The sequence below is a fragment of the Pelophylax lessonae genome (genome assembly GCF_965119305.1).
Source record: "Pelophylax lessonae genome assembly, chromosome: 9".
Lineage (NCBI taxonomy): Eukaryota > Metazoa > Chordata > Amphibia > Anura > Ranidae > Pelophylax > Pelophylax lessonae.
The window spans coordinates 252,090,187-252,110,445 of NC_138776.1; the positions used below are offsets into that span (position 1 = coordinate 252,090,187).

The 20,259-nt window shown below is 44.1% G+C and overlaps 2 protein-coding genes across 2 annotated transcripts in view; one reads left to right on the top strand and one right to left on the bottom strand.

Annotated features, from left to right (window-relative positions):
- Positions 1-20,259, top strand: part of LOC309564368 (uncharacterized protein) — a 770,106-nt gene that overhangs the window by 293,624 nt on the left and 456,223 nt on the right. The gene's annotated exons all lie outside the window — the stretch shown is intronic.
- The window catches only part of LOC309563382 (uncharacterized protein), a 109,514-nt gene that overhangs the window by 73,661 nt on the left and 15,594 nt on the right, over positions 1-20,259 (bottom strand). Inside the window, exons 3-5 of the mRNA XM_082267776.1 lie at positions 12,982-13,105; positions 12,571-12,668; positions 11,427-11,547 (exon numbers count right to left, since the gene is read on the bottom strand). Coding sequence (XP_082123902.1) covers positions 11,427-11,547; positions 12,571-12,668; positions 12,982-13,105 — 343 coding nt within the window. The remainder of the gene's footprint in view (positions 1-11,426; positions 11,548-12,570; positions 12,669-12,981; positions 13,106-20,259) is intronic.

Genomic DNA, 20,259 nt, shown 5'->3' on the forward strand with positions numbered 1-20,259 from the left:
AAGGAGGCTTTTGAAGCACTGACAGAACCAAATTGAGGTACCAGGGATCGCACCGGAGGAGTCAAGATGGCGAACTCCGTGCAGAAAAGTGTGAACCAACGACTTCGCCGCCAACAGCCTTTGGAAAAAAATAGCCGAGGTGGAAATCTGGACCTTGACGGTGCCCAGAGCCAAACGTTGATCTACACCCAATTGTAGAAACTCCAACAGGCGAGACACAGTAAAGGAGCGGGGAGAAACCCCCTGCGACTCACACTAAGTAATGTATGCCTTCCAAACTAGATGATAAACCTTCCTGGAAGTAGATTTCCTAGCCTTCACCAGCGTAGTAATCACCGACTCCGACACCCTTCTGTCTTTCAGCACCTGGCTAAAACAATCACTGGCAATAATCACTGTGTATAAGACAAAATGCATTACTTCAGATTAAAATGAAACAAAACATTAGATAAATGAAAAAAGTCCCAAAGTAGTAGTCAAGCCAGCATCTTCCACCATGGTGTATCATTCATATAAAAGTGTGAACACGATCCTCCACCATCGCCGATCCATAGCCTCTACGCTTCTTGTTGCTGTGAAGATATTATCCCAATCAAACCACTGACATTATGGTTTATCTTTTAAAGTGGTTGTAAATCCTTAAGGTTTTTCACCTCAATGCATTCTATGCATTAAGGTGAAAAACTGTCTGTGCTCCAGCGCCCGGTCCCCAGACCACCCCCCCTTTCTTACCGGAGTACGATTCGATCCAGCGATGTGCACGAGCACAGTGGCTCCAGGGGCTGTCTCTCTCCTCATTGGACAGATTGATCGCTGCAGGAGTCATTGGCTCCTGCTGCTGTCAATCAAATCATGTGACCCGGGAACGGGGGGGGGGGAGCAAGTTTCGCTGTTTGTGTCAATGGACAAATCAGCAGGACTCGGAAACAGGCATGGGTGCCTCTCCGTGGGGACACTCAGGGAAGAGGGGAAGCCTGAGGCACCAGCAGGGGACCCCAGGCTCAGGGAATCGGGGCTGCCACTCCTCTCCTACATATAAAAATCATAATTTCTTTGCTAGAAAATTACTCAGGGGGTCACATGGTATTTGCGCAGCAATTTTTCAAAGCATTTTTTGGGGACAAAAACTGTTTCATTAATTAAAAAAAAAGCAAAACACTAAAGTTAGCCTAATTTTATTTGTCTAATGTGAAAGATAATGTTGTGCAGAGTAAATAGATACCTAACATATAACTTTGACACTATAAAATCTCCATAGGCGACGCTTTAAATTTTTTTACAGGTTACCAGTTTAGAGTTACAGAGGAGGTCCGGGGCTAGAATTATTGCTCTCACTCTAACATTTGCAACAATACCAATACAATAGTGGTTTGAACACCGTTTACATACGCAGGCGCGACGTACGTATGCGCTCACTTCTGCGTGCAAGGGGGGTGCTTTTAATGCTTTGTTTTTTTTTTTTTTATTACTTTTATTCCTATTACAAGGAATGGAAGAGGACCAAACACTTCCACACACTATCCAAAAAAACCTTTGGCTTGAGTTCCACATTAACTTTAACTGAAAATCGAATTCTTTGGGAAAATAAGAACCAACGGGGACAAACCTGACGTTTTTAATCAGAAATAAAAAAGAAATAATTTACCACGCTAATGAAAAAATAAATAACATAAAAGCTGCTAGCACCACAATCGACCAAAAATTGTGTAAACAAAGTTCTATATAAAAGTGCAACGCTAAAAAATATACAGTAAATGTGATGATCATATATATACATTTACAGAACAGTCATGAAAAATCAGTATAAACTAAGAAGTTCAATGAGGATGCCCTATAACGAGCCCAATGACAATGTCATGTGTGACGAAACGCGTCAGTTACAGTTCCCGCTGAGGTCATTCCATACTATAAGCGCTGTCTGTTATGCAGATTTTTGTAAGTGTTCTCTAATTTTCTTAATAAATGTGTTTTAAATAGTATTACACTATGTGCGACTACTTGGCTTGTTTTCACATACTGACTAAAACCCGGAGACACGGTTCATCTAAGGCAGGGGTGTCCAAACTACGGCCTTCCAGCTGTTGCAGAACTACACGTCCCATGAGGCATTGTAAATCTCTGACATTCACAGACATAACTAGGCATGATGGGAATTGTAGTTCCTGAACAACTGGATGGCCATAGTATGGACACCCCTGATCTAAGGCGAGGTCCATTCCCATCAGAATTGTGGTGATACATTGGGATATCCATATTGAAGATTCCTGAGTGATTGGGGCTTCCAAGTTGTTGATATCTATCCCTGCATGTGTGACTCATTTACCGTAGTATAGGGTTGCCACCTCATCCCTTTAAACCAGGACACACATTAATTACACAGGTTCTGCGGCTAATATAATGCACATAAGGCACTAAGTGAGTTTATCAGCTTCAGAACCTGTGTGATTAATATGTGCCCTGGTTTAAAGGGATGAGGTGGCAACCCTAACCATAAGGCACCTGGGTCTACAGCTTCTGGTAAGCACAATACCCTTATCTGTGGTGGTGGGATTGTCACAATGGTGACCATTGGTATCTGGATATCCCTGCACACTGGTATCGAAGCACTACACCAACACTGTATTGTTTTTTGTATGTCTATTAAGCCACTTGGATGATAGAAGTATGCTTTTATTCCCCCGTATTTTCTTTCCTGATTAAAGACTCTATATAAAATACAGCGCTACAAAATATACATGTGATGATCATATATATATACATTTACAGAACAGTCAGGAAAAATCTGTATAAACTAAGAAGTTCATGAAGAAAACAGTCCACATAATCACAACAAAAAAGTGTCCATATAGAATCCACATTCCAAAAAAGTGCTTAAAATAAGGTGCGTAAAAGATGAATGAAGGCAGGGATATCCAGATACCAATGTGACAATCCCACCACCATGGAAAAGGGTATTGCCCTTCCCAGAAGCTGTGGACCCATGTACCATACATTAACCACTTTACCACCGGAGGATTTTGCTGTCTTACGTCCAGGCCACTTTTTGCGATTCGGCGCTGTGCGAATTTAACTGACAATTGCGCGGTCGTGCGATGTCATACCCAAACTAAATTTACGTCCTTTTTTTCACACAAACAGAGCTTTCTTTTACTTTTATTTGATCACCTGTGCGATTTTTACTTTTTGCGCTATAAACAAAAAAAGAGCGTAAATTTTGAAAAAATAACAATATTTTTCACATTTTTTTATATGAAATTCCCCCCAAAAAAATGTAAAAATCAAATTTTTTTTAAATTTTTGGCCAATTTGTTTTCTGCTACCTATGTTTGGTAAAAAAAAATCACAATAAGCGTATTTTGATTGGTTTGCGCAAAAGTTATTGCGTTTACTAACTAAGGGAAAGATTTCTGTCATTTTTGGTGGTTTTTTTTTTTCAACGAGTAATGGCGGCGATCTGCGGTTTTTTTTTGCGGGACTACGACATTGCGGCGGACAGATCGGACCCTTGACTGACATTTTTGACACTTTTGGGGGTACCAGTGACATTACTACAGTAATCAGTGCTATATATATGCACTGTTACTGTTAAAATGACACTGGCAGGGAAGGGGTTAATTTTATTGGAGAGGGAGGGGTTAATGTATGCCTGGTGCTTACTGACGTGTGTGGGGGGAGGTGACTGAGTGACACAGGGACAGATCGCAGGTTCAGCTATGCTGAACACTCCGATCTGTGACTCCCTGTCACTTAGGAGATCCTCCCGCTCTGTTTACACAGGCGGGCGGATCTCCAAACTAGATTCCCTGACGATCGGGGAAGAGCGGCGGCGATATCCGCCGCTCCTCCCCTGGCCCGACTCCCGCTGTGAATGAAAACAGCGGGAGCGCGCCTCCGGCGGCGCGCGAGCTCCGCCTACAGGGGGAGGAGTCCAGCGACGTAGTACTACGTCGCTGGACGATAACGAACCACTTTGCCGCAGTACGCTCAATGTGAGCGGTCGGCAAGTGGTGAAATGAGTCACACATGCAGGGATAGATATCAACAACCTGGAAGCCCCAATCACTTAGGAATCTTCAATATGGATATCCCAATGTATCACCACAGTTCCAATGGGAATGGACCTCGCCTTAGATAAGTGATGGCCAACCTTGGCACCCCAGATATTTCGGAACTACATTTTCCATGATGCTCAAGTATACTGCAGAGTGCATGAGCATCATGGGAAATGTAGTTCCAAACCATCTGGGGTGCCAAGGTTCGCCATCACTGCCTTAGATGAGCCGTGTCTCCAGTTTTAAGCCAGTATATGAAAACAAGCCAAGTAGTCGCATAGTGTAAAACCATTTAAAACACATTTAGAAAATTACAGAACACTTACAAAAATCTCCAGAAAGACAGTGCTTATAGTATGGAATGACCTAAGCAGGAACTGTAACCTGACGTGTTTCGTCATACATGACATCCTCATAGGGCTCCTTATAGGGCATCCTCATAGAATTTCTTAGTTTATACTGATTTTTCATGAATGTTCTGTAAATGTATATATATGATCATCACATATATATTTTTTAGCACTGTACTTTTATATTGAGTTTTTAATCAGGAAAGAAAATACGGTGGAATAAAAGCATACTTCTATCATCCAAGTGGACTAATAGACATACAAAAAAACAATACAGTGTAGTGCTTCGATACCAGTGTGCAGGTTGTCATCTCTTTCATATCCTGACAAGGGATCTTATGATGCCAAATGGAAACTGAGATATGCTATACAGCCAAAGATACATGGACAGCTGACCATCACACCTGAATGAATTGCTCACCTCTCTAAATGATTGAGTTCAGGTGTTTCCAGTAAAGGAACTACAGCATACAAAAGACATTTTTGTCCATTCTTTTGACTCTCCGGGGCCACATTGGAAGAAGAGAAATTGTCTTAGGCCGAACATAAAAAAACACTAAAAATAAGACCTCATTCACACTTTGCAATTTTGAATCAGGGGCAGAATTGCGGCAACTCTGCCCATGATTCATAATCACATTGCAACTGTGGCATAGAACACTAAGCATGTTAGGGTGCCATTCATTCTTAATCCATTCTTAGACCTGTCCCAGGGCACATGTGAGATTTATCGGGACTGTTGTACGGAATGTACTATGGAAAATGTTGTTCTCTTTTAAATGTTTGTCTATTTTATATTGATGAATTGCAAATTTAATAAACTATGTTTTTTCAATATGTGAAGTGATTGTGTCATGCTCACCCATCAGGAGCCTTCCTCAACATATCCACAATTATATTCCCAAGTACCAGTATCCTTTGCCCTCAGAGGTAATGGATCAGAGTCCTTGGCTTTCTTATCTGTCTAATAGGATTGGAGGTCTCCTGTATGATTAAATCACACCCACTAAGACTACTTTTTCTTTCATATCACATTCTTAATGGCACCTCAAACGTGGTGCAATTTTTCTGTGATTGTAACGTGACAGAATTGCGAATCAATCGTTGCAAAACGCATCTTGTGAAGCCGTCACCCAAAAGAAGCTCCTGCTTCTTTCTGGACAACAAGCTTTTCATGGTGTGCTTTACCATAACTGCTGTCCCATTTGGAGTTGTGGGCAGAATCGCAGTGATTCTGCTCGCAATTCAAAATTGCAAAGTGTGATAGAGGCCCAAGGATAGCTAATTAACAGAAAAAGTTTGGCAGATGATCAAATTTCAACTATGTGCTGTGTGTTAGTGTCAGAGGTAGAGGGGGGGTTAAGGGCAGAGGGCTTTGTGGATAGCGTAACTGAAGTTTGGGGTGGCGCAGCCCACCCTAGAACCCCCCTAGATCCAACCATGCGGCAATTACTTGGCTGGCGCTAGCTAGTGGGAGTCCCTGCATGTGCCACCGGTACTATTGCAAACACGGCATGCCCTGCCTCCCTCCAGATGTTCCTGGAAACTGCTTCTCAGCCACGGGTGCTATGCCAAACACGGCATCCCTCCAATCGTGAATTAGCCACATGCCTAGCCCTCTTGGGCCCTGTTGTAGGCAATTGTGCGGCACATCGGTGTAGTGGTTAGCACTTTCACCTAGCAGCAAGAGGGTTGCTGGTTCGAATCCCAACCACGACACTACCTGCCTGGAGTTTGAATGTTTTCCCTGTGCCTGCGTGGGTTTCCTCTGGGTACTCTGGTTTCCTCTCACACTCCAAAGACATGCTGGTAGGTTAATTGGATCCTGTATAAAAAAATCGGCCCTACTAAGTATGTATGAATGTGAGTTAGGGACCTTAGATTGTACGCTCCTTGAGGGCAGGGACTGATGTGAATGTGTAACGTATATATGTAAAGCGCTGCTATATAAGTACCTGAAATAAATAAATAAATAAATAATTGTGCACTTTAATTCTTGTGGTAACAATCTGGGGAAGGCCCTTGTCTGTTCCACCATGACTGTGCCCCTGTGCAAGAGTCTGTTGTGGAGAAACTTGAGTGGCCTGCACAGAGTCCTGACCTCAACCCTACTGAACACCTTTGGGATGAATTGGAACACTGATTGCGAGCTAGGTCACCTGTTCCACAAAACAATCCAAAATCATGTGGAAAGTCATACCAGAAAAAGGGAGGCTATTAAAGCTACAAGGGGAAGGGGGAAAGGGGTGCAACTACATTTTAATGCCTATGGTTTTGGAATGAGATGACCGGCAAGTTCATATACAGCACGTGTGATCAAGTCAGGTGTCCACAGTTATATTCTTTGAAGACAGTTCAATGCTACATGAACCTACTAATGTCTAACCAGATACGTTTACTCATTAGAAACAGGTGAATTCTTTTCAGTCAATAGCTTCCCACAGTCCAAAAATGATTATGATTTCACCTCTGTGTGAGTCCTCTGATGTTCGATAAGTTTGGCCCTCCGACTAAAACATCTTCCACATTCAGAGCATGAGAAGGGCTTCTCACCGGAATGAGTCTTCTGATGGTCGGTAAGATAGGTTCTCCGGGTAAAACACTTGCCACAGTCTGAACATGAATATGGCTTCTCACCAGTATGAATCCTCTGATGTGTAATAAGAGTTCCCAGCTGGGAAAAACATTTCCCGCACTCCGAACATGGGTATCTCTTCTCCCCCGTGTGAATTCGTTGATGGGTGGCAAGAGATGACCTCTGATTGAAACATTTCCCACATTCCGGACAGGAATATGGCTTCTCCCCAGTGTGTGTCCTCTGGTGTATAATAAGATGGGCTTTCTGGGTAAAACATCTGCCGCACTCGGAACAGGGATACGGCTTCTCGGCTGTGTGGATCCTCTGATGGGTGACGAGAGCAGACTTCTGATTGAAACATTTTCCGCATACAGAACAAGAATAGGGCCTTTCTCCAGTGTGAGTTCTTTCATGGTCGATAAAATATGCTTTCCTGGCAAAACATTTTCCGCATACTGAACAAAGATAGGGGCCCTCCAGTGTGTGATTTCTCTGGTGAGAGATGAGTATCGCCCTTTGGGTAAAAAATCTCCCGCAGACAAAACATGGGAACATTTCACTGTGATCCATATGTGGAGTGATGGGATAGGAGTGACCAGGAAGAGTGGCCCTAAATGTATAGGATGATGGGTCTGAACTGGGAAGGACGGGATGGAGATTTTGACTAATGGAGAGTTCTCCTGGAGGATCTCTGATGTCATTTTCCATTTCTGGACAGCCAGTTGGATGTTTCTCTGGGTTATTCCATTTCTGTTGTCCATCTGCAGAAAAAAATTAATGGGTGAAGAATAGGAAGTACAGTTTTAAGGTCACATGACACCACTCTTATCTTTGTTAATAAAATGAATACAATACTGTCTGAAGAATTAATTAGCCATTTATGACAATTTTCTGGTGGTCCCTTTAAAACTACCTACACCTAATTCAATCAAGCATTTGAGCCCGTTTCGGTAATATCACCATGTGATAAATTTAAATAGTTGTTACTACCTTTATTTTTTTAACCTGTTCCTTACCACTCTGTAGCCAATAGATAGCTACAGCATGGCTCTCCAGTTCTGGGAGGACGTCCATGGACATCTTCCCATGTGTGTGCCACCCGCACACCCCCTGGAACCTGAATTGAGCCCACTCTGTGACCGCTGTGTCCTTTGGACACTACTGATCACAGATCAGGGTAAAGGGCCAATCGAAGTGGTCCTTTACCATGTGATCAGCTGTGTCCAACCACAGCTGGTCACAAGTAAACAGACTTGCCGGTTTTCGGCATGCCTTTCCTCACACTCTGTCTCTATGTGAGGAAAGGAGAGTCAATAACTGGAAAGTCTGACAGGGCACAGTGAGTACATTGTTTACACTGATAATCAGGGCACTGTTTATCAGTACAGGGAAAGAAAATCCATCAGATCCCTGCTGACAGAACAGAGCTCTGCCTTGTTTACAGGATGACATGCAGAGCTCTGTTCTGTGTCTCTGTCCAACGATCAGCGGGCGCCGGCAGACATCCAGTGCCCGGCACCCCCAGATCGGCTTCTGCTGTAAGTAATCACAGCAGAAGCGGCCTGTTGGTGGCCCGCGCCCCCGTAGGCGAAAGTGCAGAATCATGTATATATACCTGATACTGAGCAGGAGGGCCGCCAGTATATCTGCTATGCGGTGGTGTGGAAGTGGTTAACCACTTCAATATGACTGGTGTGGCAGTGATTAGGGACACTGACTGGTGACAATATGTAAAAAAAAAAATAATAATGTTTTCGTAACATCATTTTTCCATACTATGACAAAGCAGTACAGTGTCACCATAGTGATACTATACTGCTCTGGGAAGGTGATCAGGATTTTTTTAATACTATGATTGCTTATTACGGTGATCATCACTGCAAAAAGCAATCTCTAACACTGTTCAAAGGTTTCATTTACGAAACCTTGCTTACTACTGTGATTGGCAATCACATAGTAAAAGTCCGCTGTGATTGGCCCTTGTACTATGTGATCACTGTGACCAATCACAAAGATCACACTAGTATACATAATGACTATGAATGAATGAAAGCCATTGTTGACAACTGATCGCAGTGATTGGTCACAGCAATCACATGGTAGTTGGGCTGCCCACAGTGGCTCGGTACACTGTTCAAAGGTTTTGTTTATGAAACCTTGCTTACTACTGTGATGCTGTAATTGGCTATCACATAGTAAAAGTCCGCTGTGATTGGCCCTTGTACTATGTGATCACTGTGACCAATCACAAAGATCACAATAGTATACATAATGATTATGAATGAATGAAAGCCGTTATTGACAACTGACATGTGATCACCGTGATTGGTCACAGCAATCACATGGTAGTATGGCTGCCCACAGTGGCTCGGTACACTGTTCAAAGGTTTCGTTTATGAAACCTTGCTTACTACTGTGATGCTGTCATTGGCTATCACATAGTAAAAGTCCGCTGTGATTGGCCCTTGTACTATGTGATCACTGTGACCAATCACAAAGATCACAATAGTATACATAATGATTATGAATGAATGAAAGCCATTGTTGACAACTGACATGTGATCGCCGTGATTGGTCACAGCAATCACATGGTAGTAGGGCTGCCCACAGTGGCTTGGTACACTGTTCAAAGGTTTCGTTTATGAAACCTTGCTTACTACTGTGATGCTGTCATTGGCTATCACATAGTAAAAGTCGACTGTGATTGGCCGTGTACTATGTGATCACTGTGACCAATCACAAATATCACAATAGTACACATAATGACTATGATTGAAAGCCATTGTTGACAACTGACATGTCATGGCAGTGATTGGTCACAGCAATCACATGGTAATAGGCCTGCCCACAGCGTCTCGGTACAACAATCTGAGTTCCTCTGTGTCTGGTGGGCCTAAGAGTTGTGCAGATGTGATGACTTCATATGACCTCCACCTGGGATAACAGTGCTCCTGCTCAGCCCTTTTTTTTTTACTATAGGCCAGGCGGGAGGTGGTTTAGGAAAGACCCTAGGTGTAAAATTACTGATTAGTAATTTTGTTTGGGTTCCTCTTTTAATAGGGTTCAATGCATGGAATGTGTTCATTTTCTTCTGAATTTAGTGATTGTAACTCACCCATGCCAATCTCCAAAGGAATTTCCTCATCTTCAATCTTGATTTGTCTTACTTCCGCCTCCTCTTCCTCCTCCTCAGCCTTGATGTTCCACTGAAAGGCTCTGGTGTCTGTGAATAGATAAGAATGAAGCCCCCTGTACTGAGGTGTATGAGAGACCCCAGAACAGAGGCGTAGCCGCAGGGGTCTAAGTTACGACCCAGCCCTATTCTCCAGGGGGCCTGTATGGCCAGCATATAGAGGAACTGAAGCCCTTTATGTTCCTCCTCCACCTGCTTCTCCTCCTCTCCCTCCCGCAGGCATTCAGCAGCTGCAGGAGGAACATGAAGGGCATCAGTTCCTCTATATGCCGCCCCTCCTGTGCAGCTTCCTTCTGCTGCCTGCAGACCCCCTCTGCTCTCCTGGCCCCCCTGTGATCTTCCCTGGCAATTTCTGTGTCCTCTCCTGCCCCTACTCTTCTCTGGTCCCCATGCTCTTCTCCAGGTCCCCCTTTTGCTGTTCTCCAGCCCCTGTGCTCTCTACTGCAACCCCCCTCCCCCCCACTCTTCTGGGGTCCCTTTGCTTTTCTCCGGTACTGTCTCCTATCCCACCTCCTTCCCGCGCTGCCAGGTTCCCCCTACCCTCTCCCGCTGGCTGTTGCAGGGGATGTGTCAGGATAGAGATCGGGGAAGGGGTCGGTAAATCCTCCTTGTCTGAAATGAGTCAGTGATCAGTACCTGTGTTTACTATGCTTCAGTTTATGAATAGACAGGAAGCTCTGCACAGAGCTATTCCTGTCCATTCATTCTGTGATTTAATCTCCTGTCTCTATCTGAAATATAAAACATCGAAGGTCTGTTTAGACCCCTGATCTCTCACCCCCCCCCCCCAAAAGGGCTCCTAAAATATTTAAAAAAATAATTTATAAAAATTATATTGTTAAAAAAAAAAGAAAATGGTATAAAAAAAATAAAAATCTACTGACACCAGTGGCGGAACTACCAGGGTCACAAAGGTCACACATATGACCGGGCCCTGGCATTTCGCCACTGGGTTTGGAGGCAAGGGCCCCCCAGCTGCAGGACAGGGGGCCCTTCATGGTTTCAACGGGGCATTGAAGGTTCTAATTATGCCTCAGAGTGTGTGTGGGGGGTCATTGGTCACGTTTTACTGACATGATGTGAGGAGGAGAGCCGGAGTGTAATAGAGACTGATGGCTCCTGACTTCCCCACTGACACATACTGTCCCCCCCATTACTGTCTACTGACAGAGGAGGGGAGAAGAAGAGATTGTTGTAGTGACTGAACAAGTAGAATCTGGGGCTCTTCTCTGGATTTACTGTTTATTACTCACCTGTGCTGATCTCTGGAGGGATCTCCCATTCCTTATAGGACTCATCACCACTCACATAGGGCTCTTCTGCTTCTTCTTTAGCTTCTGCTCTACAATCAGTCTGATTTACATCCAGCTGCACCTGAAAAAGAAGATTTTTTTACAATCCTCCTATTATTCTGAACGTAGGAGATGCGTTGCTCATAAGAATGGCTATTGATCACAAATAAATTTATTACACCTTATAAAGGAACTTCAGTCCCCCTTACTGGTACCCTCATCTTTAAAGTAGTTGTAAACCTCAGACATGAAATATGAACAAAGCATTTCCCTCTATAGTGTATGCTTGTCTAAAATAAGAGCACTGAGTGCCATTCCTGTCTGCTGCTTTGTTCCTCTGCTTTCAGCATGAATCACTTCTGACAAGTTTTGCTGTCAGCAAGTGATAAAAGGTGGCAGGGGAGGGAACTCCAGCACACAGTCTGTGATTGATAGCCTCAGCTCTGTTCCTGTGTGAAGGGGCGTGTGTCCCTTCCCTCCAATCAGTAGCATCCATATTCCCATCACACACTTTCTTGGATAGGGCTTTAGGAGTAACAGGTGCTGTAGCAACAATCAGTTGGAACTGGAAACATCACAGATCAAATGCACATATTCGCCAGCACACCTCGGATCATCACAGGGGCGTAACTACAGGGGTTGCAATTGCAACCGGGCCCCATGCTCCAGGGGGCCTGTGCGGCTCCCCAGTACACCTGCATAGGAGGGGCGGCGGGGGCAGCATGTAGAGAAATCACTGTCCTCCTTTTTCCTCCTGAAAATGGAGGAGATTGGTTCCTCTGTATGCTGCCCCCGCCGCCCCTCCTATCCAGTTCACTTGTGTTCTGCTGTCTCTGGGCCCCTGTGTGCTCTCCTGGGAATGTGTCATAACAGAGAACCAGGAAGGGGTCGGTAAATATGTAATTTACCAGCTCCTTCCTTTTTCTGAATGGACAGAGTAATAGTCAGTGACATTGTAAAAAAATAAAATAAAATGATAAAAAATAATACAATTAACCACTTTACCACCAGCGACGTAGACCTACGTCGGTTGGCTTTGCGTGCTTGTACCGGGGTGATGCATGGTATCAGCCATACAGTGCTTTACAGCACATTTTTATGTTACCTGATCCTCCTGAGGGATCTCCTGATGTTCCTGTGTGGAGTCCCGGGAATACAGAGGACGGGGAGATCTCTCTGGGGGATTTCTGTTACTGGATCCATCTGTAGGAAACACACACACTGACTGAATACATTGTTTCTATGTCTTTATATCATAGGATGTGTGTATCTAGGGGGATCCTCAATACAAGAAATGAATGTCTCCTGTTACCCGGTGATGTGGGGGGCGGCCGATTCTCCATCATGACGTCCTTGTAGAGGTCCTTGTGTCCTTCTATATACTCCCACTCCTCCATGGAGATACAACCTGTGACATCCTGACACCTTATAGGAACCTGACATACTATGGCCATATATCGGAGGATGTGTGTATCTAGGGGGATCACCAATACAAGAAATGAAAGTCTCCTCTTACCCGGTGATGTGAGGGGCGGCCGGTTCTCCATCATGACGTCCTTGTAGAGATCCTTGTGTCCTTCTATATACTCCCACTCCTCCATGGAGAAATAGCTAGCGGCCTCCTGACACCTTATAGGAACCTGACACACACAATGATACAGTCACCATCCAGACACATCCCTTGTCTGTTACTGGATAATGTCCCAGAATTCCTGGCACCGCTCACCTCTCCCGTCAGCAGATCAATGATCTTACGGATGACTTCTTGAACCTTTGTGTAGTTTTTTCCCATGGCATGACATAAAGGATTTATAACCGGGCTATTCTTCTTCATCATTTCGGAAGCAACCAAGCCATCAGACAGCTTGAAAGCTATATAATTCTTTAGGTAAAAAAAAAAGAAAAAGAAAAAAACACCAAGTTATGACACCATTCAAACTAAAATAATTATGGTTCATTACAATATCTACACTACATGACCAAAAGTATGTGGACACCCTTCCAAATGATTGAGTTCGGGTGTCTCCATTGAAGGTTACTGTTAATACTACAGCATTCACAGACAGTTCAGGCAATGGTGGGCTTCCAGCCTTGGGGAAGACTCTTTTCTGTTCCAGGATGGTTGTGCCCTGGGCTAAAAGCCAGCTCCATAAAGACATGGTTTCTCATGTTTGGTGTAGAGGAACCTAAGTGGCCTTCACAGAGCCATTGCTTCAACCCTACTGACTGCCTCTGGACTAAATTAGCTAATTGTAGGCCAGGTCTTCTCATACCGAACCTCACAAGTTCCCACAGGCTCACTTAAAAATCTTGTAGAATGCCCTCCCAGAAAAGTTGAAGATATTGTAGCTTTGGAACTGTAAGTCCATCTAGTTCATTTATGTGTGATGGTCAGGGGTCCATAACCCTAGCCAATATAGTCTATCATTTCTCCTGTCAGGTCTGTGTTTTATTAATAGAGATAAGAGTGATGTCATGTGACCTCCCAGAATCCTCCTCACCTCTCCGGTCAGGTCTGTGTTTTATTAATAGAGATAAGAGTGATGTCATGTGACCTCCCAGAATCCTCCTCACCTCTCCGGTCAGCTCTGTGTTTTATTAACCACTTAAGCCCCGGAAGATTTTACCCCCTTCCTGACCAGGGCCTATTTTGCGATTCGGCACTGCGTGACTTTAACAGACAATTGCGCGGTCGTGCGACGCTGTACCTTAACGAATTTGACGTCCTTTTTTTCCCACAAACAGAGCTTTCTTTTGGTGGTATTTGATCACCTGTGCGATTTTTTGATCATGCGCTAGAAACAAAAAAAGAGCGACAATTTTGCAAAAATAACAATATTTTTCACATTTTTTTATATGAAATTCCCCCCCAAAAAAATGTAAAAATCAAAATTTTTTAACATTTTTGGCCAATTTGTTTTATGCTACATAAGTTTGTTAAAAAAAAAAAAAAAAAATCGCAAAAAGTGTATTTTGATTGGTTTGCGCAAAAGTTATCGTGTTTACTAACAAAGGGAAAGATTTTTGTCATTTTTGTTGTTTTTTTTTTAACGCGTAATGGCGGCGATCTGCGATTTTTTTTGTGATACTGCGACATTGCGGCGGACAGATCTGTCCCTTGACTGACATTTTTTACACTTTTGGGGGTACCAGTGACATTTCTACAGTAATCAGTGCTATACATATGCACTGTTACTGTAAAATGACACTGGAAGTGAAGGGGTTAACTTTTTTTTGAGAGGGAGGGGTTATGTGTGTCCCTAGGGGCGTGATTCTAACTGTGATTGGCTGTGGCTTGAGGTGTAGGAACAGTGATCAACAGTCCTACATAGTAGAACTGTATAATCACCATTCCTACACAGGGGAGAATGACAGGCGGCTTGTTTACATTAGCCGTCTGCCTTTCTCCCTCTGCACCGACGATCGCTGAGTGACCGCCGAACATCGGGTCCGCCAGTCACATGAGCAGGGGGGTCCGTGACCGCGTGGGAGCGCGCCTCCGGGGGCGCGCGCTCGCTCCCTAGACCCTCACAGGCTAGCGACATAGTATTACATCGCTCTGCCTGTGAGGGGCTGACCGCCGCAGTAAATAGTCGTGCGGCTGTCGGCAATCGGTTAAGTTAATAGTGATGTCATGTGACCTCCCAGAATCCTCCTCACCTCTCTGGTCAGCTCTGTGTTTTATTAATAGAGATAAGAGTGATGTCATGTGACCTCCCAGAATCCTCCTCACCTCTCCGGTCAGCTCTGTGTTTTATTAATAGAGATAAGAGTGATGTCATGTGACCTCCCAGAATCCTCCTCACCTCTCCGGTCAGTTAGGTGTTTTATTAACCGCTTGCCGACCGCCGCAAGTAAATTTACTGCGGTCACGGACTCCCCCGCGCGTGTGACCGGCGGACCTGATGTCCGCTGGTCACTCGGCGATCATCGGGGGAGAGGGAGAAAGTCAGGCAGCTTGTGTAAACAAGCTGCCTGTCATTCTCCTCGGTGTAAAAACACTGATCACACGGTTCTATTGTGTAGAACCGTTGATCAGTGTCCTTACACCTCAAGTCACAGCCAATCACAGTAAGAATCACGCCCCTAGGGACACACACAGCCCCTCCCTCTCAAATAAAGTTAACCCCTTCACTACCAGTGTATTTTTACAGTAACAGTGCATATGTATAGCACTGATTACTGTAGTAATGTCACTGGTATCCCCAAAAGTGTCAAAAATGTCAGTCAAGGGTCCGATCTGTCCGCCGCAATGTCGCAGTACCGCAAGAAAAATCGCAGATCGCCGCCATTACGCGTTAAAAAAACAACAACAAAAATGACAAAAATCTTTCCCTTTGTTAGTAAACGCAATAACTTTTGCGCCAACCAATAAAAATACGCTTTTTGCGATTTTTTTTACCAAACATATGTAGCATAAAACAAATTGGCCGAAAAATGTTAAAAAATTTTGATTTTTACATTTTTTTTTTGGGGAATTTCATATAAAAAATGTGAAAAATATTGTTATTTTTGCTAAATTTACGCTCTTTTTTTGTTTATAGCGCAAAAAGTAAAAAGCGCACAGGTGATCAAATACCACCAAAAGAAAGCTCTGTTTGTGGGAAAAAAAGGACGTCAAATTTGTTTAGGTACAGCGTCGCACGACCGCGCAATTGTCCGTTAAAGTCACGCAGTGCTGAATCGCAAAATACCCCCTGGTGGTTTAGCAGCCAAATCCTCCGGGGCTTAAGTGGTTAATAGAGATAAGAGTGATGTCATGTGACCTCCCAGAATCCTCCTCACCTCTCCGGTCAGGTCTGTGTTTTATTAATAGAGATAAGAGTGATGTCATGTGACCTCCCAGAATCCTCCTCACCTCTCCAGTCAGCTCTGTGTTTTATTAATAGAGATAAGAGTGATGTCATGTGACCTCCCAGAATCCTCCTCACCTCTCCATTCAGCAGGTAGATGATCTCCAGGGTGAGGTCTAATATCCTCTCAGTCATGTGACGCCGCTCCTTCTCCATCCTTGAATGGTCTACTAGATGCATTCCACATAAACCTTTTCTAGCTTAATAAATGTTTGTTTGTCCATACCTACAATTAAAAAAAATGACATTTATTTATGTAAGGGTAAAGAAAACACGCCTAGACATCTTGGTTTTAGAGATTATCTAGTGAAGTAGAAGTAGGAAGAAAGGAAGGGCGCAGTATAGCAGGTGTTGCAGATAACACATACATATTCCTGACTTGCAAGGTCACATGACCAAATTTGAGAACATTCAGAACTCCCTTTAGAAGTTTCTAGGCGAAGGGCATTGTGGTGACTTACCTGGTGGCAACAGGATTGGTGTAACCCTCAACAACCAATAGTAAAAGACATTTAAACCTTAGAAACGCCTCTCGACCTGGGGCCAATGATAGGACTTTTATGGATGGTTGTTGGGCACGTTACGTAATAGAATTGAGAACATTCAGTACTCCCTTTAGAAGTTTCTAGGCGAAGGCCATTGTGGTGACTTACCCGGTGGCAACAGGACTGGTGTAACCCTCAACAACCAATGGTAAAAGACTTCTAAACTTTAGAAATGTCTCTCTACCAGGGGCCAAGGATAGGACTTTTATGGACGGTTGTTGGGTACGTAATAGAATTGAGAACATTCAGAACTCCCTTTAGAAGTTTCTAGGCGATGGGCATTGTGGTGACTTACCTGGTGGCAACAGGACTGGTGTAACCCTCAACAACCAATGGTAAAAGACTTCTAAACCTTAGAAACGCCTCTCTACCAGGGGCCAAGGATAGGACTTTCATGGATGGTTGTTGGGCACGTTACGTAATAGAATTGAGAACATTCAGATGTCCCTTTAGAAGTTTCTAGGCGAAGGGCATTGTGGTGACTTACCTGGTGGCAACAGGACTGGTGTAACCCTCAACAACCAATGGTAAAAGACATCTAAACCTTAGAAACGCCTCTCTACCAGGGGCCAAGGATAGGACTTTTATGGACGGTTGCTGGGCACGTTACGTAATAGGATTGAGAACATTCAGAACTCCCTTTAGAAGTTTCTAGGCGAAGGGCATTGTGGTGACTTACCTGGTGGCAACAGGACTGGTGTAACCCTCAACAACCAATAGTAAAAGACTTCTAAACCTTAGAAACGCCTCTCTACCTGGGGCCAATGATAGGACTTTTATGGACGGTTGTTGGGTACGTAATAGAATTGAGAACATTCAGAACTCCCTTTAGAAGTTTCTAGGCGAAGGGCATTGTGGTGACTTACCTGGTGGCAACAGGACTGGTGTAACCCTCAACAACCAATGGTAAAAGACTTCTAAAAGGTAGAAACGCCTCTCTACCAGGGGCCAAGGATAGGACTTTTATGGACGGTTGTTGGGCACGTGATAGAGAAGTGCCCTCTGCACAGGGTGAAGGGTCAGTAAGAGATGTGCAGGTGGCAGCTGTTGGGCATATGGCCGCCCCTGTTTTGCAGGGCCTGTTGCCCATAAGAACCCTTCCCCATCTGATCATTCCACCAATGAGGGGACGAGGAGAAGTGAGCGTAACCTGCTCCTCTCCAATTTCTATGCTGCGCGCCGGCCCATGCGCCAACTGAGGACGCCAATTCAACCAATGGCACCAAGTAGAATGAAGATCTGGTAATTATGGCCGCCAGAGAGTCAGGTCAAATGCCACAGAGCTCCTAACCAATTGGTGTATTTCTATAAGATGCGGGTTGCGGCTTTTTTCTAGAATACGTCCCTAGCGCCATCATCCTCAGCAACAGCAGGGTCCCCCTATCTAATATTCTACACATCAGAGGACTTGCAGAAAGATGAGGATTTGTGGAGGTGACATGATCCCCCCCATCCAATGCTAGAACCCCCTTATCCTATAATAAGAAGACATTATTACCTTCTCCTCACTGGGCACACACTCTCCATCCTCACACCCCCAGCAGGAGGATTGTAGCAATACAGGAGCTCCTCCCCTATTGCACAGGACTACGACAAAATGGCTACTTCCCCCTTCAGACTGATCATAACTTCGAATTTTGTTTTTTCTTAGCTACACTTAATAACACTTTACTCTTTATATTATCTATCCAATTTAACTCTATCGTTTTTTTTCCAAAATAGATTTTAGTGGGTTAAAACTAGTACACTGTGATCTACAACAATATGGCCGCCGAGAGCACTTCTTCCTCTTGCACGGCAGGCGGCCGCCCTCTAGTGGTGACTCTGGCTCCACACTGGAATAAACGTGTTTCAGTCACTATCTGGCGTCCAGGAACTCGCTGTGCGTTACTATGGCAACCAGCGGCCGTGGAACGCACACAGCGGAAGTGGGAAGCCACAGGGCGGAAGTAGGGAGCCACAGGGCGAAAGTGGGGTGTTAGTTACATTAGAGAACTGGTTCTCAGTGTATTCAGATGGAACTGGAGTCACATTAACCACTTCTGGACTGGAAGATTTACCCCCTTAATGACCAGGTCATTTTTTTGTGATTCGGCACTGCGTTACTTTACCGGACAATTGCACGGTCATGCGACGCTGTACCCAAATAAAATCAATGTCCTTTTTCCCCCACAAATAGCGCTTTCTATTGGTGGTAATTGATCACCTGTGCGATTTTTTATTTTTGTGCTATAAACAAAAAAATAGCGACGATTCTGGAAAAAAAATAATATTTTTCACTTTCTGCTATATAACATTCCTTAAAAAAAAAAAAAAAATCACATTTTTATCATCCTTTTTAGGCCAATTTGTATTCTGCTACATATTTTTGGTAAAAAAAATCCCAATAAGCGCATTTTGATTGGTTTGCGCAAAAGTTATCGCGTCTACAAACTAGGGGAAAGATTTATGTCATTTTTATTCCTTTATTAGTAATGGCGACGATCTGCGATTTTTAGCGGGACTGCGACATTGCGGCGGACAGATCGGACCCCTAACTGACATTTTTTACACTTTTGGGGGTACCAGTGACATTACTACAGTAATCAGTGCTAAAAATATGCTCTGTTACTGTAATAGTGACACTGGCCGGGGAGGGGGTAAACTCAGGGGTGGTCAAAGGGTTAAATGTGAGCCTAGGGGGTGTTTTCTAACTTTGAAAAAAAAGGGGGGAGGACAGCGCTCACAAATAAATAAATAAATAGTGATCCCTGATGACCTCACACATAGTCTGACGAAACCAGTCGGGTCCGCGGATTACGCCCACGTCACTTCCGGGTTCTTTGGAGCGCAGCCGGAACGCAAACCGGCGTGCGATGCTGTAAAGCTGTTTTTTCGTTTACCTGATGTAAGTGGCCTCTTTTTTTCCCCTATTAAACTGAATATACGTACTATGCCATGAAGTTCCTTTTTTCGTATTTATTGATCGGTCTGTGTGGGGTCTGAGAGTGAAGCAGTGAAGGAAGAATCTACCAGTCTCCTTAGGTGGATAGATTACCATAAGAGTTGTGACGGAAGTCCATCTTATCTGAGACCTCTTACAGCATACAGCTTACCAAGGCTAAACCCCAAGGGGTCATCTGATAAGTGTGTTGGACATCTGGTGGTGGATTTTTTTCCTCTTGCTACCTCACCATGAGAAGGCACCTTTTTTTTCACAGCACTGAGCACTTTATAAGTCACAGGACTAATTTTCGTTATTGATATTGCATTTGCAATTTTGCGCATAAGGACTGTTCTTCATATAGCACAAATTGTGAACAAGGGGAAGTGGTCCCTTTTGAATATAGAAGCACCTTCAGTCGGTATATTGATTTTGCTGTAGGTGAGTAGTCTAAAATTAGGCTACCTACAGCG